This window comes from Eleginops maclovinus, chromosome 5, assembly GCF_036324505.1.
Source record: "Eleginops maclovinus isolate JMC-PN-2008 ecotype Puerto Natales chromosome 5, JC_Emac_rtc_rv5, whole genome shotgun sequence".
Classification (NCBI taxonomy): domain Eukaryota; kingdom Metazoa; phylum Chordata; class Actinopteri; order Perciformes; family Eleginopidae; genus Eleginops; species Eleginops maclovinus.
The window spans coordinates 21923958-21949727 of record NC_086353.1 but is presented as its reverse complement, the minus strand read 5'-3'; the positions used below and the strand labels follow the sequence as shown (position 1 = coordinate 21949727).

The 25770-nt window shown below is 43.7% G+C and overlaps 2 protein-coding genes across 2 annotated transcripts; one reads left to right on the top strand and one right to left on the bottom strand.

Annotated features, from left to right (window-relative positions):
- Positions 1 to 214: 214 nt before the first annotated feature.
- LOC134864148 (protein Hook homolog 2-like) lies at positions 215 to 11230 on the top strand. Its single transcript, XM_063882934.1, has 4 exons — positions 215 to 543; positions 640 to 714; positions 1385 to 1512; positions 11054 to 11230. The coding sequence occupies exons 1-4, from the start codon at positions 478 to 480 to the stop codon at positions 11064 to 11066; spliced, it is 282 nt and encodes a 93-aa protein (XP_063739004.1). The 5' UTR covers positions 215 to 477; the 3' UTR covers positions 11067 to 11230.
- best2 (bestrophin 2) lies at positions 1791 to 25368 on the bottom strand. Its single transcript, XM_063882933.1, has 10 exons — positions 25146 to 25368; positions 24800 to 24987; positions 24620 to 24714; positions 23239 to 23472; positions 22253 to 22407; positions 22043 to 22120; positions 11048 to 11200; positions 10868 to 10948; positions 4046 to 4200; positions 1791 to 3826 (listed from the first exon to the last, which is right to left on the bottom strand). The coding sequence occupies exons 2-10, from the start codon at positions 24949 to 24951 to the stop codon at positions 3040 to 3042; spliced, it is 1890 nt and encodes a 629-aa protein (XP_063739003.1). The 5' UTR covers positions 24952 to 24987; positions 25146 to 25368; the 3' UTR covers positions 1791 to 3039.
- Between the last annotated feature and the right edge of the window lie 402 nt (positions 25369 to 25770).

Here is a 25770-nt window from a genome sequence, read left to right as displayed (position 1 = left end):
CAAACATGCCCCCTAACTCATGGATCGTTGTGAAAACAGTGTAGTGTGAAATGGCACAACAATAAAAAAAAAATAGTTTGGTAAACCAGGTTATGATTTATAACATCATTCTGAGATACCAAAATGAATGTGTTCAATTTCAACATATGTTATATCTATTGTCGAGTTAATTGCATATTGTTATGGTGATTACTTACTAATCCCCTGCCTGCTGAATGACTGTCTGAAAGCGAATGTGCCCGGGTCAGCAGGATGGCGTCTTTGACTGTGGCGAGGAGCCAGGGCGTTTAAGCCTGCAGCACCTCTCCATATTGTTCTGTCGGCCACACAACAAAACCAGGGCCTCCAGTGCAAAATACAGCCCAGAGCAGCACTGAGCTGCAGACAGACTGAGCAGGTCAGGGGTTCCTTTGGTGTACCAGTCGGTCAGTCACACACACATTTCTCTGCTTGAATTCGGGGTTGGTGTTTGGTGATATGTCTCAAAGAATGGCAAGCAACAAGGAGGCCGAACCTTTTGATATCACGAAAGCTGCCCAGGAGGTGAGTTTTGGTCCAGCCAGATTTCTCAGAAATACTGTTTTGGGATGTTGGGCATCATAATTTATTGTGTTAACTTTTCAAATGTGAATGCTACAGGACATTCGGAGTGAGGGTATCAAATACAGAGAGGAACAAGAGGAGAAACTGATCCTGACCGCCTGGCAAAGCATGGTGAGCACAAGCAAAGGAAGTCCTTATAACAGTATCAATTTCTATCAGGCCTATATGAAAGTTCATAACATTTGACGGAGTGTAACAATATTCTGTGTTCAATGAAATGCACATGCTAAAGTATCAGAATGAGAAAATTCGAAAAATAATCTAAACCTACCGTCCATAAGTGATTGCATGGTGGAAGAAATCCTTTTAATTGTGTCTTTTGTATGCCTTTTTATCTTGAATTTGGTATGTCCTGGTCAGATGCCTTGTACTTTAGTCCTGGTAAGTCCCCTTTTAGCTATGGGTAGGACTAGGAAAAGCCAAGAGCTTTATGTGATGTAAAAAGTCTGACATTATACCTCAATGGCTTCCCACAAGCCAGACGATTGACGCTGCCTGACTTTCCGTAATGTAGCTGTTTGCGGCTTCTGATGTTTGTAGTGTGAAACACCATTAAAATAATTGAGTCATGGCCTTGTTTTGAGCATGCACTCGAGTCACATATCGAAAAAGTTGTTTTGTTTCCTCGTAGAGCCAATATGTCTCTAAGGCAAGTGTAAGCCATATTCTCAACATGAATTTACGTTGATATAGTAGTAGTTTTAGCAGTAGCAGTAGCACTCATCATTAATGAAAGCAGGTGTCAGTCCTGACCAGCTGACAGGTGTTTGACCTTTTGCAGTCCTCAGCTCTGCGACAGCACAGTGTGTGTAAGGACTACAAAGCTCAAGGACCGGCTCAGTCTTTCCTGGCCAAACAGAGACAGTCCACCCAGGCCAGGAGGGCACTCTTCCTCCGGCTGCAGCCCAGGTAAGGGCATCCATCTGCAAGGACAAACGGAGGAGTGCAGCCCCCACATGGGCATGATGGAAAGCAAGATTGCGGAAGGAGGGTGAATCTGATTTATGAAGTCAGTGTCTGTGCTCTATTTCGTTTGCTGCTATTACCCTCTGCTGGTCAATGTTGGAACTGGAGTGATATTTGGCATTTGATGTATAATCTTAATAGTATGTGTCATCAATTGTTGTTTTTGTCTGTTTTATACATATATGTGTGTTTGAAAATAATCACCGCATTGTCTGCTCCATTCAGTGTTGTATAATTGTTTACATTTATTTTTGCAAGTAGGATACATTTTCATTTAAAAATAATGCAAAACCTTAATAATAACTTTTCATGTGGTCATTAATGTAAAAACAGTTGGGCATGGACAAAATACAACAGACATGCATTAGGAATCATTCTATTTACAGTCAAACAATCAAAGAAAATAAAGTGAACAAAGAAACTGTCACCCATTTGTCTTCGTTTCAGCAGCATTTTGGTTAATGCTAAATATTAAAACAGACTTCAGTAGTTACAGGCAATATATTGTGATACTACAATTTGATGTGCAGATTCCAGAAGCATATTTGACTTTAAACACAATTTCGACTTGAATCACATTTTTGTTATCTTCTTTTTACACATGTAGCTTTGACCTGTTTCACCAAGCTTAGAAAAAATGCTCCTTGCAGCAACTCCAAAACTCTAATTTTGTTGTATTTTCTGTATTTGACAACAGATATAAGGAGCAACTAGGTTAATTAGCCTAATATATGCTAGCTTAATGTTTAAACTAGTTTAATATAAAGCTAACTTGATTATTAAGCTAGTTGGATTATTGAGCTAGCTTAATTATTAAGCTATTTTAATACTTAGGCTAGTTTATAACATCTCTAAAGTCCTGTCTCGTAGTGAGGTTGACTATTGAATGCATTGGTTTGTAACAGTAGCTGCTTAGTTACAGTTAAAGTAATTGTAAGGGATAGCTTCCTCCTTTTTTGAGTCCAATCAGAACCCCTACCATTAGTTTAAATTCTAAGCTAGGCTAAACTACAATTAAACTTGTCTAGCCTAGTTTAGAACAAACGTGTGATATCTGTATTGAATAAACAGAAATGTAATTGTTTGTATACTTAAAGACTCAGTAACATATAATTATTCCTATGTCAAAATTTTCCTATAAAGTTCATAATAGCTTCTTCAAATACCAAACTTCAAATACCAAATGATGCCAGGAAAGTTCCCAGAAATGTAGTAATGTTCACTGTTTATCGTGTTGAGACGTGACAGACTTACTTTCATATAACAAAATCTCAGAGTGTCTCTTAATAATCTTTATTTTATTTTATTGTATATCCGTTAAACTGATAACTCTGATCCGGAAGTTTACAGATTCAGAGTAAAAGTGTAAGCTATATATGACAAATTGTATCCATAAAGATGTGCAATGGATCGAGCTATGTGGTTTCAAACAGCCAAACGTTTTTGGGAACATCACAACCCCATGTCAACCTAGGACCCAGTGAGCTCTGATCCCATGCTCACACTGCGAAAACGCTGAGGTTCGTTGTAAGAGGGCACAGTCAGGAATGACTTTTTGTTTCCACCAAGGGGAGGTTTGGGGATAGTGGGCACAGCTCTGTTCTGGTTGATGGCCGGCTGGGAGCTGCAGTGCTCCAGACTGGAGTCGGCAGCCGGGTGAAACATGAAGGCAGAGCGGTGACGAGAAGTGAAGGGAACGGCCGATGCTGATCGAGTGGACGTCTCTCTTGAGGACTTTGGGGGAGGTGGAAGCCATGATGCAGGAGCTTGAATCTCCCCAACTGTACTCTCTACTTCCTCTCTTTCCTCCCTTATGTACAGCTCTTTATCACTCTTCTCCTCAACTTCACTCATCTCCTTCTTCTCATTGACGACAGAATGCCTTCGCCTCTCGTTGTTCGCATTAAATTGAACCTCCAGCAGAGGTGTCCTCAGGCCCTTCTCGTCCCTGACACTGCACACAGTGCTCTGGGTGTCCTGCCCCAGACCGGACGGCAGCGACCCACCTTTACCTATTTTAACACTTTCATCGTCGTCATCATCGTCGCTGGTGCATTGGTCGATGCTGGGTGAGTGACGTAGCCTCTGGAGTTGTGCTGAGGTGCGACGAAGAGCCCCTCCCATAAGTCCAGTGGGGGAAGGGACGGTGTTGAGTAGGCGGTTGAAGAGGGCCATGTTGGGGTGATAACTGCCTGACTCCTCCATGTTCTCAGCGATGTCCTCCAGAGGCTGAAAGTGCATCTCCTCTTTAGGGATCCTGTCAAGAGATGTAGTGGCATTTTACCTTACAATATCCTGGAGATACCTTAACAGCTGATTTCTTTGGTGTTATGATTGTTTGTTTTTTTACCCCAGATACCTTCGGACAACCCCTTGAATTGAGGCTTCACTTTCATCAACAAAATGTTTCCAAATGTAATGTATCACAGTCACAAGTCAAACACACACACGAAAAAGGTAAAACCCAGAGACTTACGCCATGTCAAAAGTGGAACCTTGGAAGGAGGGTTTGCGAAGGACAAAGAGGGTGGCGGCAGTGTAGGGAGGTCTGGGGTTGGAGTCGTTCCAGTAACGATCTCTCTCCATCATCGGCAGATCTCCGTACATGTCGTCCACCGCCATCATGGACACCTGCAGGGAAAATGTAGACTCTCAAAAAAGTAACAGATGACAGTGTTTGGTGGCGGTGTCTTCGCCATCATTGGTGTCATTGCAGTCAGCTTATCCTGGTTAGGATTCCATTATTGATCATTGTTCAGGAGGTTTTTACGGGTAGCCAAATCTTCCTTCGAGATCTCTCCCTCTTCAAAACATGGGAACTGGTGAGTAAAACCAGTAAAGAACACTAAATAATACAGTTTCACATTAAAAATCCAAATGCCCAAGTGGACATAGGACGGAAGGGCTGTGAGCTAACTGCTAACGTCTGCTCAACATTTTTCTCTGATAACTTAACATTCAGACATCCAATGACTTTAATCCTTCAACCGTTTAAAACTCGGAAAGAGCATTGCAAAGCTAGGAATTGAAACTGGATAAAAAGTCAATCAACCCCAAAGCAAACTGTAGAACTTTCCAGCAGAGGAAACTATTGCTTTATATATATATATATATATATATATATATATATATACTTGTGAGGTTGGAGCAGTTGCTACCCAGCAAGCCATGGCCTGCTAACGCTCCCGAGAGACCAAGCTACCGGGAGAAGCCGAGTGACAGATGGAAAGGAAAAAAGTCGTTCACTAAGACTACAGCAAGTGCGGTCAAAAGAGACTCCCAGCAGTCGCCATGCACTGTGTGTGGTGGTGAAGAACACGGAGGAAAATTGTTTCGCTGTAAGACTTTCAGGAAGGCCAATCTGTCAGAGAAGAAAGCTCAGGTGAAAAAGGCAAAAGCATGTACAAAGTGCTTGGATGTTCATGGGGTCGATGGTGCCTGCACCTCAAGGTTTCTCTGTCGAAAGGAGGAGTGTAAGAAGGGCGACACTCCTGTGGACCACCACTATTTCCTCTGCCCTATGGCACCGACAAAGGAGGATGCTGTTAAGAGGGAAAACAAAGCGGAAGGAAAGAGGGGACCTCATGGTCCGACAGAGGAGCAAGAGGTTGTGTTCGCCGAGTTGGGACTGACTCCCCACCAGTCACAAGCTGTCCACAGAGCTTGTACTAACAAGGTACAAGGTCGAGAGTGTGTTCCGGTGAGAGTCTGATAGAACAGAGCGGCTTGAAGGAACATCCGGTCCTCATGATGCTCGTACCTGTCACGACAAAGAGAGGAGACGGCCTTGGCGCCTTGGTCGATCTTGCGTCTGACACCAATTACATTACGCACCAAGCTGCGGAAAGACTAGGGCTGACAGGTGAACCGATCTCACTTGTTGTGTATGGTGTCGGCACAATGAAGGTGAAAGTTAATACAAAAAGGTATCTTGTGACAATAAAAGTGTGGACCTCACGAGGAACCCTGAAGCTCCACGAAATGATCTGTTACGGGATGGAAGACATCGCTAAAATGGACAGAGTGGTGACATCGAAGCGGCTGGAGCAGTTTTTTCCTGAAGTTGAGCCGGGAGAACTGGCCCGCCCGGAGGAGATTGATCTACTGATCAGTACCCGAGAAGGCCGGTTAGCTCCTCAAAGACTGCAAAGGGTCGGCGACCTGGTGTTGTGGGACGGTCCCCTAGGCAAGACCGTGAGTGGTATGCATCCGGACCTCTTTGAAGAAGTGGAGGTGACCACATGGCACTCAAAGACGCACTTCGCACACTCCATGAGGACAGTGGCCGTCAAAGTTGAAGAACACTTTGTAGGAAGGCCGGGATGCCATTTGGAACTAGAAAGCAGCGTGGAAGTTCGAACGACAGCAACGTGCAATAAAGAGGTCATTGAGTGGCTGAGATGGGACAGTATCGGAGCGGCCTGTGACCCTGCCTGCGGAGGGTGTCGCTGTGGAAAGTGCCCACCGGGAGGAAAGGAGATGTCCCTGGCTGACGAGAAGGAGCTGGAGATAATAACGGCAGGCCTGACCTTCAGAGAGTGTGACACACACAGCAGCCAGCCACACTGGGATGCAATGTACCCCTTGAAGGAAAACCCAGCTTCTCTTCCCAATAACCGAAAGGCTGTGGAAGCAACGTTCCTGAGGTCTGAGAAGCGGCTCATGAAAGACCCCATGTGGAAAGAGGCTTACACAAGGCAAGTTCACGAGATGGTGGAGAGGGGAGCTGCTGTTAAACTCACCAAGGACGTAATGGACAGCTGGGATGGTGCCGTATGGTGGGTGAGTCACCTTACCGCACCAAACCCCCACTCAGTGACTACGCCGGTGCGCCTTGTCTGGAATAGCAGTCAGGAGTTCAGAGGGGTGAGCATGAATAGCATGTTACTCAAAGGCCCAGATGTCCTCAATCCCATCAGAGCGGTGCTCCTCAGATTCCGGGAGGGAGGACACGCAGCTATCGGAGACATCACTAAGATGTATAATTCGGTGTGGCTGGAGGAACGAGAAGTTCATGTGCATCGATTCCTGTGGAGGGACTCACCAGATGAGGAGATTGAGGACTACGCTGTGGTAAGGGTGAACATGGGAGACAAACCGGCGGGGTGTATTGCGCAGGTTGCCATGCGGGAGACTGCAAAGTTGCCCCAGTTCTCTGATATGAGGGAGGAGAGAAGAGTCATTGAGGAAGACTCCTACGTCGATGACCTCCTCACGTCCCACAATGACCCGGAATGCCTAGACAAGGTCCTAGAGGGAGTGGAGGAGATATTAAAAGCAGGAGGCTTCTACCTCAAGCCCTGGGTCCGGTCTGGTCAAAGTGGGAGGCGGGAAGGAACAGAGTCCAAGCCGGTGACTTTGATGTTGCCCAACCAGCTAGGGGAGGAAGACAATAAAGCCCTGGGGGTTGGTTACATCGTGCAAGAGGACAAACTCTTTGTGATGGTCTCCATCAACTTCTCCAGAGGGAAGAAGAAGATGAGAACTGAGATTGACCTCGCGGAAGAATAAGTGGAAGTGAAGACACCAAAACCACTGACTCGTCGGGTTCTACTGAGCCAGGTTGCCGGGCTGTTTGACCCAATCGGTCTAGCAACACCTGTGAAACAGAAAGGAGTGATCCTTGTGAGAAGAGCCTTCCAGGAGGCTGGCAGGCTTAATAAAGACACCTGGGATGAACCTCTGTCTGACGAGCTTCGAGGAAAGGCAATTGAGCTGTTCAAGGAGTACGCTCGCCTGAGTAGCATCAAGTTCCATAGAAGCCTCACGCCCTCCGGCTGGAAGGGTAAGCCCTGGGGAATCACGTTTTCTGACGGGAGCTGTGGGTCCTATGGCACTGTATTGTACTTGCGATGGGAGAAGTCAGATGGTGTGGTCACCCGGCTGGTGGAGTCAAAGGCCAAGTTAACCCCCCTCGACCAGAAAGGCGACGCGGTCAAGGCTGAGGTCTGCGGGGCTGTCTTCGCCACACGTCTAAAGGGATACGTATTGAAGCATGGGCGATTGGACGTGGAGAGGTGGTACCACTTTGTTGATAGTCAGACGGTGCTGGGAGCTATTCAGAAAGAGAGTTACGGATTCCAGACGTTCTTCGCAAACCGAATCGGAGAGATTCAGAAGGCTGGACCCGTGACTGACTGGTGGTGGATACCAGGTGAGGTCAACATCGCTGATCTAGTCATGAGGGGGTGCTCTCCTGAACTGCTGGGTGGGGACTCCTGTCTAGTCCAGTCGAGGATTGGCCCATGAAGTTCGCTTCAGAATTGGCAACCGATGCTAGAGAGATGGTGAGCAAACTCCAGAGAAAGGCCTTTTCGGCAGTCCTCACCAGAGTTCAAGCAAGGAAGTTGTTAGACCCCGACAGTCCTGGTGGTGAAGGTCCAGTAGTCACAGATGGAGTTAGCGGGGCTCCAGCGTCCTCAGAAAATGGGATGAAATTGATCTCAACCGAGACCACGGAAACAGAGACGCTGTGGGGAGCTGCGCTCATAGACCTAGTGGATCCAACAAGGTGCAGTTCTCTAGCTAAGCTCTGTGGAATAGTCGGTTATGTCCGCAGAGCTGTGAAGAAGTGGTTGGCCTATATAGGGAGAGCCTCTATGCCAGCAAAGTGGGAGGCAGTATTGACAGTAAGGGAACTCAAAGCTGCATTCCAAGATATGTGCCTGGCCGCCCAGAAGGGAGTTGCATTTCCTGTGACGACACTAAACAGACTCGTTGTCAGCAGGGATGAAGCTTCAGGACTGCTGCGATGCCATGGTAGGGTCCAGACCATTACCCAGGGGGAGATCGGTGTGCCTCTGCTCCCCCACAATGCGTGGATCAGCACCCTTCTCTCGCGGGAGGCCCATGAGGCTAACCACGAAGGTGTTGCTGGTACACTCCTCCGGGTGAGGTCTAAAGCATGGGTGGTACAGGGACCAAGGATCGCCAGAAGTGTCATTGACTCCTGTATGCACTGTCGAAAGACCAAAGCAAGAATGTGCAAACAGGTGATGAGTGAGCTTCCCCTCGAACGAACTGAACCAGCCGCACCCTTCGAGTTTGCGGCACTGGATCTCTTCGGTCCCTACGTCGTTAGAGACACTGTAAAACGAAGAATAAAGATGAAAATCTGGGGTGTGGTGTTCAGTTGTATGGCTTCGAGAGCAGTGCATGCAGACATCGTGGAAGATCTGTCGACGGAAGGATTCCTGAAGATGTACCAGCGCTTCACAGCTCTCAGGGGTCACCCAGGAAAGCTCTGGTCGGATCAAGGAACCAACTTCGTGGGCGCCAGGCCGGTGTTACGGGAGCTTTATGAGTTCCTAAGTGACATCGACAAGGATCAGGTCCAAGGGAAGGCGGCAGCTGCAGGAACTGACTGGACGTGGGTATTTCACCCGGCTGGCTCTCCTCACCGAAATGGGGCAGCTGAGGCAGCGGTCCGTGTGCTTAAGAGAGCGTTGAGTAGCGTTGGTGAAGAAGGTATCCTGACAGCTCTGGAATTCCAGACCCTCCTCTACCTGGCTGCTAACCTGTCGAATGAGAGACCAATCGGTGCCAGGGCCCAGGTACAAGACGAGACCGTGGAAGTTATCACTCCCAACTCCCTCCTGCTCGGATGCGCAGGACCCAGTGGGGACGCCGGAGGGTTCGAGTATCCAACTTACCCTGTCGTGCGTCTGAGAGCAGTCCAGATCGAGGTCAACAAGTTCTGGAAGCGGTGGAGCCAGCTGGCGGGTCCGGGTCTCTACATCCGACAGAAGTGGCACGCGCCTGCTAGAAATGTTGCGGCGGGGGACCTGGTGTGGTTGGCTGACCAGAACGCGCTGAGGGGCCAGTTCAGGCTGGGTCGAGTCGTGGAGGCGTGTCCTGATGTGAAGGGTGTAGTACGAGACGTGAGAGTGAGAACATGCCAGAGCTGTCCGGTTGTCGGCGGGCAGTCCAAGAGAAGCCGTGGTGCTGAGAACTGTCCCTCCACCATCCTCCACAGGGACGTTAGGAGGCTGGTGGTCCTGCTACCAGTGGAGGAGCAAATGACCTCCCCACCATGGTGTGTTTCGGTTGGTAAAGGACAGTAAAGGAGCCCCACCATGGTGTGTTTCGGTGAAGGATCAAGGCCCCCCCACCGCCATTCTCTTAGAGGTTGGTGGTGTGTTTCGGTAAAGGATATCAAGATGTCATCTCATCAAGGATGATGAGTGTTGGTTATGGACATTAAAACTGCCTTGATCCTATAGTTATTCATATTGTGGCATTCATGTTCAAGAGTGCAACGTTATGTGCATGGTTATGGGGTGAAATTCATATAGAAGTTTAACTGTTTGAGCTGGTTATGGTGGCCTACTTGGATTCGAGAATCAGTAGCCCAAGTAGATAGATAGAATCGGAGGATGAAACCCTCTTTATTAGTCACATACATGCACACAGCAGAGCACACACAGTGAAATTGGTCCTCTGCATTTAACCCATCCTAGTACTAGGAGCAGTGGGCAGCTATCGTGCAGGTGGGAGGTGTAGAACTTTCCAGCAGAGGAAACTATTGCTTTATATATATATATATATATATTTATAAGTGATAGGAAGAGTTATGTTTATATTTATATTGTAATCAAACTAGGTTACTGTAACTGATTGCTGTAATATCTTTCATGTTATATTAAGGTTCATTTTGTTATCATACTTGGTTTCCGACCTGTGTGTGTGTATGCACGACTCGCCACAAGGTGCCTCCCCCTTTTGTTGTTTTCATTCAATTGATGGTCAGGACTGGTACGCCTTGTCGGTGAGTGACTATAAGCTAAGCTAGGTTAAATCAGGAATTAATGTTAAAATGAACGAGTGTATAATTTCATTGGTTAATTCGGGTTTTGTTTTGTGTTTGCATTGCAGGTTTACAACCTAACTAAGTGTCACTAAGTAACCTAACTAAATGTCACTAAGTAACTACCTTTACCAACGGGCTAGTGTAGCTGAAACACTTGGGATAATCAGTGGGTGAATTTATTGTGTATGTGTGCGCAATAACACTTCGTAAAGTGACTCGAGTTGTATCCGCTGTGCTTGTCCGGATAACCCTTCCAGAGGGGAGTTTATTAAACTATAGCAGGTAGTTTAGTGAAAATCTGGACACAAACACATGGGGCCACAAGGCGATAGGGGTTGAGAAGTAGCAAAATAACATTCAAAACAGACATGATTTCGACAACACATTCGAACAAAGACATTGAGAGGGAAAATCATAACAGAATATTTAAAAGTAAGGTGTAACAATATCAAAAGAGGGATTAGGAGACAGCAGTAACATTAAACAAACCTGGAAATTTCTGTCTATCAGCCAGTTGGTCTCAAAGTCATCATCATCTTCTCCAAAAGGGTTGATCAGCTGCTCTGCAACCTACGGGACAAAACAGATAGTTTTAACTACATGAGTTCTTGATGTGGTCTTTGTCTAATGCACAGATAATAGAATATATGATGTGACCCTCTCTCTGACCTTCAGCCATCCAGCATAAAAGAAGAACTGCAGTAGGGTGAAGATGGGCACGTAGAGGTCGAGGTCATGACCCGGGTAGCCTTGATTCGGATCCAGAAACTGGCGACCAATCAGACACACAAGGAAAAAGCTGTATACTGCTAAAGTCACCACCTGTGGGAAAGACATGGTATTAGTTTTTTAATCATATCATTATTCATCAAGTGTATGTATTCAATATGTTTTTACAATAGCTTTGTAATAAAGTTAATTGTATTCAAAGTAAATTATTTAAAGGAGATCAATTTCTGTATCTTACAAGAGTTAAAGATATACTGGCCGAAAGTTTGTCTCAAAGCTCTTTGTGTGTAAAAGCCAATCCACAAACAGGTAAGCGCCACAAGTACAAACTTTAATAACAAATGCCTGAGCGAAAGTTGTAAATATTAGAAAGATAATCCACAAATGCTTTATTTGTAAATTCTTTATATCATTCACATATTTTCTTTTTATTTGTGGAATATATTTGCATATTTACAGATCATTTTTAGGATTTTTTGGGAGTTTACAAATCAGTTTTTGCCTTTTTTGGAAGGTGTTTTACATTTACCGACTACACCTTCACGCACAGATTATTTATGATACCCTTCCAATGTAGTGCTCAGGGTTTCTCACTTTCTGTCCTGCCCAACAGGTGCAGCTAGTAACCATAATTGGGCGTCCAGGTGTAGTGCAGGCTCTTTACTGGGACAGTTAAACTGAGCGCTCGTTAAAGTCATTAGTTACACCTGGTCTTATCCGTCCAGGACAAGTCAAACGCCTGCTGGGATAAAGGTCTACCAGGGGTTTTCAACCGGTGGTCCGCGGACCCCTGGTGGTCCGCGGCGGCATTGCATGTGGTCCGTGACAAGAGCCTATGTTGATCAGTTCACCATTGTTTTTTTTTAATATAAATTCGCTTTGATATTTCAACACATTTCCAGAATACCGTTACATATCGTGAAAAATATGTTTAAAATAATATAAAGGAAATTCAAGCTGACAGAATGTAGCCTTGCGCCTATCCAGTCTATGGTAGCCTGTGATTCGCTAATGGTAATGAGTTGCGTCGCTAACCTCACTTATTATTCATTACGTACAGTCTTGCGAGCAAAGTTGACACACATTTATAAGCATAGCCGACGAGAGTATTTTAAGATAGGTTGTAGTACAGCAAACATTTGTTACATATGTACTAGTCTAGCTATATATCTAGCACCAATGGATCGTTTTGTAGTGAGGAAAGTGCCAGAGGGACAGGCTGCCATGACAGAGGGTCAGGCTGCCACGACAGAGGGACAGGCCGCCACGATAGGGCAAGGACAGGCTTCCGAAGCGTCAACTTCGCAAAAAAGACGAAAAAGAAAATACAATGAGGAATATGTTAAATATGGATTCACAGTGACGACAGACAGAGCAGGAGAGGAGGTACCACTGTGTTTCGTATGTTCAACAATTCTCTGTAATGAAGCTATGAAGCCGTCGAAACTTACGCGGCATATGGAGACGCATCACGTCCACTTGAAGGCCAAACCCGTTGAGTACATGCAACAGATGTTGCGTGATTTCAAAGGACAGCAGGCTACCATGAGGAAGAGTGCAAAAATAAATGAAAACGCACTGAAAGCATCGTATCTGGTCGCTCTCAGGGTTGCAAAAAGTAAGAAGCCCCATACCATTGCAGAGCAGCTTATATTGCCAGCAGCCATAGATATGTGCAGAGCTATGGTAAGCGAAGAATGTGCCAACAAATTAAAAACTATTCCGTTGTCAGACAACACAATCGGAAGACGAATTGGGGAAATGGCAAATGATGTCAAAGACCAGCTGATGGCAAAACTTCAGACAGTTCTGTTTTCCCTTCAAATCGACGAGACGACAGATGTTACTAATGATGCGCAACTGTTAACATTTGTGCGATACGAGGACAGTGGCACTATGTGCGAGGAATTTCTTTTTTGCAAACCACTGCCCGGGCGAACTACCGGTGTAGAAATATTTAAAGCACTGGACGATTTTTTCACGGAGCACAATATCTCGTGGCAGAGGTGCGTTGCATTATGCAGCGATGGGGCCCGAGCCATGAGTGGCAGCAAGACTGGACTGTTTGCGCATGTAAGGAGGGTGGCTCCGGGGGTAATTTGGACACACTGCCTGATTCATAGAGAGGCTCTCGCCTCCAAAGATCTCAGTGTTGAGCTCAGTGGTGTGTTTGATGTCGTTGTCAAGACGGTCAACTTCATAAAACGAAACGCATTGAATACACGCCTGTTTTCATCCCTATGCCATGACTTGGGAAGTGAACACAGCTCTCTCCTTTATCATTCAGAGGTGCGTTGGCTGTCTCGCGGCGCTGTGCTCGCCCGTGTGTTTGAACTACGCGGAGCTATCTACGAGTTCTTGTGCGAGAAGCATTCTGATCTGGCTTCCAATTTCAACGATAGTTACTGGTTAACTAAGCTGGCGTACCTCACAGATGTTTTTGCAGAGCTGAACAAGTTGAACAGCTCCATGCAAGGGAGAGATGCAAACGTCATGCAGCTCTACGAGAAGCTCGACGCATTTGTGAAAAAAATGTCAAAGTGGATCGAACGAGTGGAGAGCAATAACTTGGCGATGTTTCCTTCAGTTGAGGAATACCCTGACAGCACTGACATCAACGACACTATATGTGAGCATTTGAGGAAGCTTGTGCGCAGGGGCGTGGCCACGTGGTGGCCAGGGGGGGCCACGGCCACCATTGGTCAGAGTATGGCCACCCTGCCGGCCCCCCCAACCTCACGGCACGAAAAAAAAAAAAAAAATACAACAAACCCTCATGAACAGAAATGGTATAAAGCTGAAATAAATGCATTAGTATTTTTTTTTTATCAAGTCGTTTTATATTGTCATTCGTCACTTCTGCTACAAGCCCCATATTCGCAACATGTTGGGCCACGCCCCCTCCAACGTGCCTGCATTCTGACAGCGCTTCAGTGGAGAGACTAGCACTGGAGACGAACGCGCTGGATATACCACTGTAACTAACAGGTGAGTAAGTTGGTGATACTTGAAAGGATCATTGAAATGATAAGATCATTTAGTTATCTTCACACTCAATTAAATGTGTAATGATGTCTCGACATTAAGGATTTGTGGCAGAGTGAGTTGAGTAAGGCTGCTGTTGTTATTTTTGCAAACTTGTAAAATGATCTATGGCTAGCGAGCTATCGCTAGCTAGTTAGCTTAAGTCCATTCCCAGGTGTCACTAAGTCATAGATAACGCACTGTCGCTAGTTTACACTTGAAATGGAATAAAAGCAATCTAAAGTTAATGTTGTGTAAAACTTTTCTTTAAAAAGGACACAATGAAAAGGATAAGTGCCTCAGGGGGAGACAGAAAAATCAGCGCTTTTTTTGCCAGCACCAGAGACCAGCAAGCTAGCACGACAGAGAATGTTGCAGACAGAGAAAGGGAAACAGAAGGAGCTAGTTGCGAAAGCATGACAAGTACAGAAAGGGAAGCAAGTGGCAGTGAATATTCAGCAGACAAGTTGACAGAGACAGAGCAGGAGGAGGAGACTGATACTAGGAGAAGAGAATTTAATTACAAAGTCTGCCCTCCAGGTGAGTGGTTATCAGTAGCTGAATAATGGGACATGTTCGGTCGGGTTATGGCAAACAACAATAATTTAAAGGCTGGCCATATAATAAACATGTATTTATTAAATCTGTAAAATGTTAATGATTGCATGTTTAGTCTTAAAAAACAACTAAAGAACAACATGTAATTGGAAGTGGATAGCATTTATGTTAAAAGCTGATATTAATGGGATTCTTTGGTGTTTTACAGACATTTCCAAGTCCAGGGGTGAAGCTCCAGCTCAACCTAAAGTTAATTTCCCCAAGACACTCCAGGGAGACAGAAGCAGGAGCTTCAAGGGTGAGTGGTATGAAGTTCACCCCTGGTTGGAGTACTCAATATGTGAAGACTCCACCTTTTGCTTTGCCTGCAGGCATTTCAGCTTACCTGGCCACGAGTCTACGTTTAATTCAGGTTCCGGTTTCAAAAACTGGAAGAAAGCTACCTATACAGACGGAGGGTATGCTGCACATAGTAGATCTGAGCATCACAAGAATGCCATGCTAGCATGGAAAGAATACCAAATTGCAGAAAAAAATCAGGGATCTCTAATGGGGCAATTAAATAAAGAGTACAACAAAACTGTTGAAGAGAACAGGGGGTACATCAAAACTCTTGCTGAAGTGGTTCTTCATTGTGCAACCGAGAACATTGCTCTGCGAGGGCATCGTGAATCTGAGGCCTCAAGCAGGAAAGGGAACTTTTTGGGTATGTTGAATATCATAGCAAACCATGACGACAAGATTTTGAAAAAGATGGATGGTCCCAGGAATGCTAAATATACAAGTCCTGACATACAAAATGAGATTTTGTCATGCTTAGCAGAGATGGTGCGCACATCAATAATCAAAGAAGTCAAGGAAAGTGGTGCTTTTAGCATACTTGTGGATAGGGATCGACCGATATGCTTTTTTCAGGGCCGATACCGATATCAATTATTACCAAAAAAGGAGTCCGATAACCGATATGTAAAACCGATATTAAAAAAAAAAATTAAAAAAAACAATATGTCAGTTGTCAAAAAAAAGGCGATATGCAGCAGAAATGTAATTCAAAAGTATTTAATAGTTCTTATTTTGTAACACAAAGTGTAGGGAGCTGCCTGCAGCATTTAAAAAAAAATATGCATATAATGTAAAATCATAGAAAAATAGAAAAAGTAAATCATATCACTCCCTGATGTTTAATGAACTGAAAATGACAAACTAATGAATTAATTGAATAAATAAAATCACTCCCTGTAGATTAATGAACCAAAAAATGGCAAAAAAACCCACTTTGGTTTACTCAAGTCTAGTATTCCCAATTTAGCAAGAGTAGGTTATGGTGGAGGAAGCAGAGCTTTTCTGCATTTTCTCCAGTGAGGCGGCTTCTGGTTTTTTCATATATAGCAGAGACCTCACTGAACACACGCTCACTTGGCACAGAAGAGGGTGGGGCACACAGGAACTTCCTTGCCTTTGGAGCAAGAAGCTTGAAACGGGTCTCATGTTGGCATATCATATCAACATCTCAGGTGATTGAGGTGTTTGTTTTAACTTCTTATTTGTGCAGTTAGCAAAGCACGTCATATGACAGGCCTACTGAGGTGACTTGCGCCACCAGTCATCCATTCACTCGCAGCGATGCAGATTGCAGACAAACGGACGGTCATAACTCGTAACAATAATGGGCCCAAGCCCGTATGACAGTCAAGTTTTTGACCGAAAAATGTCACGTTTATCTTGCTGTATCCACCCGTTGACCAATAAAAGTTTAAACAAATCTGATTTATCGTCAGTCAATTGCGACCAGGTAAGATAAACAGCTAGCTAGCCCTCTCCATAACACTGCCTGAAACATGTTATAAGTTAGCTCGAATAGCTAAACCTATCGTCTATCGTCTGTGACTGTCAGGCACTGATGAAAACTGAGGTTTAGATTGGTGTAGGCCTATTTATTAAAAATGCTTAGGGAAAGTGAGTAAAATGTAACAAATGATATCGCTGGTGTTTCACAGAATTTTAGCTGGGACAGAAAACTTTTACTGGATAGGTAGATTTAAAATGACGAGTGACATCAGGCGAACCACGCTCCCTCCGTTGCGGACACTGATGTAACTCATAAGAAAACGAAATTATTCCAAATTAGTTCAATACAAATATAAGGTCTATAGACTACAGCTATATGAACTACCAAATTGTGAGACATTTAAACGTAACGTTACGTTTTGTAAATGGCTAGCTAGTTTGGATTATGTTTCAGTAGTTAGACTGACATCTATTAAGGCTCTATTGGCGAACTAGTAAACTAACGTGCATCAATCGGGAATTAGCTAAATGGAGGAAATGGGCGCTTTGCTTATGGGTCCGGAATGAAAGAGAATAGCTTACAAAGTGGTGTTATTGCAACTTCAGTGTAGTGGATTGTGATTCATTGCAACTTCAGCAATGAATGTACGTTACCTTACCTTTGAAAAAATAGCTCCGTACCGTTGAAGCCCAGTCTGCTACTGCCTCGCTGAGAAGCCAAACTGTTCTGAGCATTCAGTCCTCCATCCTGATTGGCTGGATCCGTGCTCACTAACAAATCAGATGGTGTAGTGGGTGGGACAATGCTATCGACCACAGAGTGGCAAACGCAGGGAGTGAGAGACGCTTTACAGACAAAGTAGCGCGTTCCATTCTTTATCCATTTCAATATCGGCTTATCGGTGGAAAAAATGACCGATACCGATTATTATAAAAATGCTAAATATCGGCCATAATAATCGGCCCGGCCGATAATTGGTCGATCCCTACTTGTGGATGAGACTAAAGACAAAAAAAAAATGGAACAAATGTCTTTTGTTTTGAGATACTATTACAATGGTGAAATCCTTGAAAGTTTTCTGGAATTCGAGGTAGCAGAGAAGCTAGATGCGGAGAGCTTGACAATAAAAATAATTCACCTCTTGTCCAAATATGGTCTAGAATATAAGACTAACCTTGTTGGGCAGTCTTATGACGGGGCTGCAGTCATGAGTGGCAAGCACAGTGGTGTGCAGGCCCGAATTAAGGAAGTAGCGAAGCTGGCTTTCTACGTTCACTGTAATGCGCATTGCCTTAATCTGGTGCTGGTGGACACTGTGAGAGGGGTCCCAGAGGCTGATTGCTTCTTTTCCTTATTAAAACAGCTGTACGTCTACATGTCTGGATCGGCAGTGCATCCCAAATGGTTACAGGTGCAACAGGAGATGTATGCAGGTGCACCCAGAGAGTTGCAAATGTTGAGTGACACACGGTGGGCCTCCAGATATTATGCTTGCCGTAATTTGTGGGATAGGTTGCCAGCAGTTGTGAAAGTTCTTGAGGAACTGGGTGATGAGAACAGTGGCGAGAGGTCAGTAGGTGCCAGAGGCCTTTTGCCTCAGATTGATTTCCAGTTCATTGTGTTTCTTGCCATATTTAAGAAACTTCTGGGAGATGCAAAATTACTGTCAGACATGCTCCAGTCTTCCTCTCTTGATTTGGCCAAAGCAGTGGATCTTGTGGAGGCACTTATTAGTACTTTTGAATCTTACAGGAGTGAGCAGCAGGTGTTTGGTGATTTGTGGGACACTGTTTTGGAGCTTGCAAAGCAATGTGATGTCTCTGTAGACACTGCTCCAAAACGTAAGAGAACACTAAGTTCAAAGCTACAGGGATACCATGTTCTGTCTACTGTGGGCAGACAAGAAACAGGCGATGGCAAAGATTATTACAGGACAGGAATCTTTAATCTGGTATTGGACCGGATGCTCATTGAGCTCAGGAACAGATTCTCCAATCAGAATTGTGACATAATGCGTGGAATACAAGCTTTAAATCCAAGTAGCAGAAGCTTCTGTGACAAAGATAGCCTTTTTGCATTTGCCAAATTGTATGGGTGTGACCTTGTGGACCTTGAGCATGAGCTCTACCAAATTAAAAGAGTTTTAGATCGTAAGATAAAGCAAGGGATGCAGAGACCACCTACAATTGTAGAGCTGGCAGCTTTTATTGAACCATACCAGGATGTCTTTGATGTTTTCTCCAGGCTTTGTAAAATTGCATTGGCAATACCTGTCAGCACAGCTGCTTGTGAACGCAGTTTTTCCTGCTTGAAGCTTGTCAAAACACACCTGAGAACTACAATGGGAGAGGATAGGCTGAGTGATCTAGGGGTGTTGAGCATAGAACACAGGAGGGCAGCGTCTTTAAATTTAGATGAGTTTGTTGATCGATTTGCTAGAAATCATCACAACCGAAGAATACAGCTGCTGTAAACTAACAGCTAAGTAACCAGCATCTGTCTGTTATACCTGCCAATTCTGCATCATTAACAGCCCCAACATTCTTTTGTTTTTCCTAAAGTGTATTATGTGACATGGGTATTGCAATGTTAGTACATGTCTGTTCTATTTAGACTTATCTGGTCAGCTTCCCAGACAGACACTCTCAGATATGTTCTCAAGAATTACAAAAAAGACAATTGTCAAATTATTTACATGGATCTACCTACACTCACTCACTCACTCACTCACTCACTCACTCACTCACTCACTCACTCACTCACTCACTCACTCACTCACTCACTCACTCACTCACTCACTCACTCACTCACACACACACACACACACACACACACACACACACACACACACACACTGTTTGAGTGACACAGTCAAGACATCACACACACACACACACACACACACACACACACACACACACACACACACACACACACACACACACACACACAGCACACACTGTTTGTAGTGAAACAGTTCAATGTACATGTTCTCACACACACACACACACACACACACACACACACACACACACACACACACACACACACACACACACAATTCAATGTACATTTTACACATTGTTGATATTTGTTTTTCTTTATGTTTTATGGGACATGTGTGTGTGTGACGTTTATTTTTTACTCTTTATATATACATATGTTTATTATCGCAAATAAAATGAATATTGCACTTAAAAGGCTACAGTTTACTTTAATAAATGATCGCCTAAAATGACAATTCATATCGTGTCTTTCTGTCATTTGCACTAAAAGCTTCCCCTTCTCATGTTAAAGTCCTGAACCCCCTCACATAATCATGACACATCGCACTCGCACATTATCTAAGCACCCATTCCAATAACATGGGATTATCAGTAACAGTAAGACATCATTAGTGTCCATAAGAAGGTTCAATCCATTGTTTATGGCTAGATGAGCTGTTAGAAAAACTGCTGCTCTGAGTGATGCAGTGCGTGAGTTTTAAAATAGTAGTTTTTGACAATCAAGTGCCACCCCAAATAAAAGACTGGCCAGAGCTGGCCCCCCCAGAAATAATGTCCTGGCTACGCCCCTGCTTGTGCGTCAATTCGCAAAGTACTTCACTGATTCGGAAGAGTGGCGCCGTGACAGCAAGTGGATCCTGCTCCCATTCAGTGACGATGCATCAGTAGGGTCAAGTCTGACGGCTGTGGAAGAGGATAAGCTGATTGAGATGTCCACAGACTCTGTCAGGAGGCATATGTACGACACACAGCCCCTTGTTAAATTCTGGATAAGTTGCCAGACAGAATTTCCACAGCTTGCTGCAAAAGCAATGAGGTGTCTTTTGCCCTTTCCAACCACATACCTGTGTGAGAGTGGTTTTTCTACACTGGCGTACTTAAAGAATAAGTACAGGGCTAGGCTTGATCCAGAGAATGACATGAGACTGTCTCTGTCTACCATTTCGCCACGAATAGACAGGCTGTGTGGACTTCACCACGCCCAGATATCACACTGACAGGTAGGCCTAATTCTCCCATGTTTTCACTGTTACGACCCTGGCGGGTTTAGGCCCCGCCCTGTGTTAATGGTAAGCCTGTTCTCTCTCCCTGCTTTTCTCAATCTCTCTCTGCTTTTCTCAATCTCTCTGTCTCTACAGCAGGTGATTGGTGACAGGTCTGTCCTGGCTGGGTTATAAAAGCCCTGACCAGCCAGCAGTTGAGGCTGCCTTGGTCTTCATTTGTTGGATTTTGGTTCTCCGGTGTTGTTGGATTTTTGTTCTCCGTTGTTGTTTTGTCACACACCTAGACTGACTTTGCATGACATTTTTAGTTACTTTTCCCAATACTGAATTGCACAACACTTTATTATTCTTTCTTTAAAATAATCTTTAATTTAATTTAATTTAATAAATCTACTTTTATTATTATAAAATCTGCGTGGCCTCTCTTTCATGTTTCATGCATTGAGCTATGCATGTAACACCAAATACACACGCGCACGCGCAGGCACATCAGTGGGCCGCGGATTGCTTTCTAGTCCGAATGGTGGTCCCTGGGACAAAACCAGTTGAAAACCCCTGGTCTATACAGTTTATCTGTCAGACAGGATTACTATTTTTTGTCTTTATTAAGACAATGTGAGCTGGATGGGCATTGCCTTTTACTATCATTAGTATATTCAAGTAGCATCTGCTTTAAAAAAAAGTGATTTGTTAATAGAAAGTCAAAATTACAAGACAATTGAAATAAAAAAACGTTCACCAAAGGAGCACTGTCACAAAACATCCGAGGGACTTCTCACTGCAGACATGTTTACTTCTTCTGGCGCCTGAACTTCTCATTATTAAATGAAGGTAAAATGCTTGAATCATAAACTTTTGATATGCTGTGCTGTGCTTTTATGGAAGCTTTGTTAGAGTAATTGTCACTAAAGCAGTAGTGCTGAGAACCAGTGAAATGATCAATCAAGTTAAGAAATTCTAACAATAAATCTGTACTGTGGTTTGATGAGTCAAAGTTATCATGTAACCTCAAATTCAAATCAGCAGCTTCACCCATTTCAAAGTCCAGCAAGTATCTCCTTTGCCTGCAAGTCCACATTTGTTTTGATATTAACAATTTGACTTGAAAATATGGTTAAAACACAGCAACACATGTAGACTATAGGCAATTAGCTAACAAGAACATTTTAGAATAGCATTGCTATTTTAACCAGCTTCGACCAGTTTCAGCTTTTTGGTTGAATTTGCAGATTCTGTTCCTCCTGTTTTTTAAATATATATTTATATTTACAGCTCTGGAAAAAATTAAGACACCACTCCAAATTGTTCTTAAATCTTTATCTCTACATGTATGGCAACCATCCCAGTGGCTGTTGAATTCCACCACAGATGGAAATTGTCAGTAGTTTATAGAATACAATACAAAAAGAAATAATAATAATTTAACTTAAAGACATACCTATAAATAATGAAACAAGAGAAAATGATAATATTGAAGTGGTCTTTTCCTTTACCCACCCGGATAAAACAAATGGCAGTGTAAAAATCATGCAAAAAAGAATCCAGGGCAACTTACCTGAGTGTAGACTAGAGGAACGCTGATCATGTCGTAATGAAACAGCATGCTGCACTTCCCTCTGAACCCATTCAGCTCCTGTTCACACACAAACACAGAGACATGCAGAGGTCACTTTAAAGCCTTTGGTCAGCTCTTCTGTCTAAATCTTTGTCAAAACACAAGGACAGTATTTCCTCATCATCAGTGTGTGTGGGTGTAATTCTGCACCTCTAGCAGTAGTGTGAGAGTGTGATCGTCTTTGATCCGGCCCTCGCAGCGGGCCACTGCTGCCAGGTTGGTGAACCAAATGCAGGGGATCCAGAATTTGTTGTAAGGAGAGTGGAGGCTCTCAAACTTCTTCCGTTCCTCTCTTGACATGAACCCTGCACAAACAGAAGAGCAAAAACCCCAGATTGAGTTTTATTCCTAATTTGAGGAATCACTAGTCTGTACACATTTTTCTTGGAGTCTGATTTCCAAATATGTATTATTGTTGTGAATAAATGGAAACGTTTATAGCGCTTTTACATATACAAGTTAGCACTCACACACATTCATACAGAAGCAGAGGCTGCCATACAAAGTGCCAGCTGCTCAGGGAGACTGACATACACACACACACACCATGACGTGGGGTGATTATATTTTGTCCAAGGGCAAAGTAACATGTTAAATGCTGGGGATAGAACCCCCACCTTCAGTATGGAGGCCCGCAAGTTAATTCCTGAGCCACTGACGCTCCAACAACTACAATAAAATGTGTGTCAGGCTGAACATACTATAGCTCTCCAAGCTAAGATACAGTATACTTTAAGTTGCAAAACAGTTTATTTAGAAAACAGTGAGGAGTTGATTGCTTCACCAGTCTGACGAATGACAGATAAGCTTTTTTTATCAACACTGAATTTCAAGATGTGCCTGTCCTTGTGATTTCTCCTGTCCACTGGTGTAGAAAATGTACAGGAGAGGAAACAACACACTGATGTAACACACTGATGTAACACACTGATGCTACAGTGTGAGAAAAAAGAATCACACGTGTAAACTCAGTGCAAGTCACAACTGATTATAGAGAACTGTACTGGCTTAAATTGTGCATTTTTTGCTAATATATAGTTTTATTAATTTCATTCATTCATTAAAACGTGTTTGGATAGTTGTATGATATGGACCCTGGCACCCCCACCCCCACCCCGGTCCTGGGACCTACTCACCAGCCTCAACTACATGGTCCATGGTGGGGAATCGTTTGAACACGGCGGTACTGACGGAGCGGAGGATGAGCAGGGCCGACAGACTAGCATAACGCATCATGGTTCGTCTCAGCATGCGGCCCCGCTCGTCACTGCCCTGGAGGCCCCCTGACAGGACGCACATGAGCCGGTCAGGGAGCGGGATGCTGGTGTACTGGCTCCACCAGCGGTTCACCACCAGGGTCACATAGAAACCTGCACACAGCAGTGGAGAGACGCAGGGGATGATCTGGATTATTCTAGAAATACTTTGTTAAGATGACTGTTCTTGAGGTTCCCTAGTGGCCTCAGGGCCCCGACACAATATATAAGAGATGTTGGCTTCACTGTAACATAATTTCTGCTATGGATCCTAACTGATACATGATACTGTCAGTACTATCTGATCATAGTCTTTTTTATTACATACTTTATACCAGCGCTGCAAATAGAGATCATTTCCATAATTTATTAATAAGCCTGTTATTATTTATTTATTGATTCATGGTTTGGTACACAATTTCAAGAACAGTAAACATGTACACCTAAGGTTCTCAAGTCCAAAGTGAGGTCTATCAATGTCATATTTTGATATTCACTTAATGATATAAGATTCACATTCAGATTCAGATTATTGTCCATTACATTTACGTAAAATGGAAATGTGTCTGTAGCACCAGTAAATAAAACACAAAGATATCTTTGTGTCTAGACTCAAGGTGACTCACTGGCAGTCATAGTTAAAGTGCTGAGTCCATTGTTATTTCACTTGCTTGTAGTCCAATATATTTTTTTAATGAAAAGTCACTTAATACTATTTGATTAGTCTAATACTTATGGTTAATCTATAAGCAAGATACTTTTTTCTGTATTTTTTTACTGGTTAATTAATCAGTCGTTCACTCAATAAAGCTCGACTGTATGGTGTGTAAGCATTGGAAAATATTTTAATCTATTTTTTAAAAAGAAACACTGAAAGTACGTAGAGCAGAAAATCTACTTTCAACTCTAAAAAAGTGGTGATAGAAATGTTGCAAAGGATATTGAAATTGATTTTCTTTGCTCTCCATAGATTAAGTTTGATCAACTACTCACAATCGCTTAACCTCAAAATGACTCAATATTGTACTTATAAACAGTGGATGTATTTATATCTTCATTGCAATAACTAAACATGTGTTCTGAGGTCTACAGCTGAAAGTCCTTAACATGGAAACCTATAAAAAATGTTTGCCTACATTTCTGACCACTAACTCCTGTTTTATTAATAAAAAATACTTATGAGTCAAAGGTCTGGACATACAGATAAATATGGCCCCTCTTCTGTTATCCCAACGTGCACAAGAACATGACAAGTACTTACCCAGAACAAAGGACATGGGGATGAGGCTGGCGTAGTGATTGCAATAAATTGCCAGCTTCTCAAAGTACCTCTTCTGATCATCATACAGGAAAAATCTAAAAGAGTAACAGTGATACAAAGTCATTTTAATTCAAAGCTCTGATGAACCTGTTCCCTTAAGTTGTTCTCGCTCTGTCTTACCTGTATGTGATGCTGATGGCGGTGTACATGGCAAAGAAAGCCAGGAACTCTTTATACAACACCTTGTAGATGCTGCCTTTCCAGGCCAGCAGCAGCTTGGAGAAGCCACAGAAACGGGCATTTGCAACTCTGGCTGTGTATGTGACAGTCATTGGTGACAGTAAATGTCAAGGTCCTCAATAAAAGAGCTGCATGGAAGAAAAACAAAACTCCTGCTGAGGCCAGGAACAGATCAAACCTAAACAACTGTCTTTAGCCATCATTTAATTCACAGATGGAGTAGATTACCATTGAATTATACTAAATTAACTTATTTCTAATTCGTCTAGAAAGAATATCTCCTTACCTTATGAAGTGTTATTCTTGATGAATGTTTCCAATTCCTCAGCGCATCTCTGTGCGTAATTGGCACCAGTGAAGAAGTGAATTCACATGTTCACTTTACGGTATAGGCTAGTCTTCTCTGCACTCGCCAGTGGAGTTTTTTTCCCCGAAGAGCTCATAACCCTGATGTCCCCTGGCGTCAGCTCGGTTAACTCGCCGCTCGGTCGGCTGCATGGCAGTAATCCTCGGAGCCTCCTCAGTGCGTCCAGTGGTCAGTGCGCCCCGGGGTAAATCCCCAAAACGAGGAGGAGGAGCTTGTTAGCGCTGCCCCCGACCGGGACGCACGGATCGGTGATGGACCGCAAGCGACAGGCCGCAGCGCCGGGGCCAAAAGGAGCGTACAGTACAGAAGAGTTATGAAACAGCAGCAAGTGGACCGCATAACTGTCGTGTGAAGTGATATGAAAACAACAAGCAATGTCAAAGGCTACAGGTTTATAATTACGTTTGAATAACCAGAGAAAGTGTAAACATCTCTCTCAGTAAATAAATTGTGTATAAAAGTCTTCTTTAAACTTTTGTGTTCATGCTGGGAAAATGATCCCAGTGGGGTTTAATAATCCCACTTGTTAGCAATCAATTTCCCA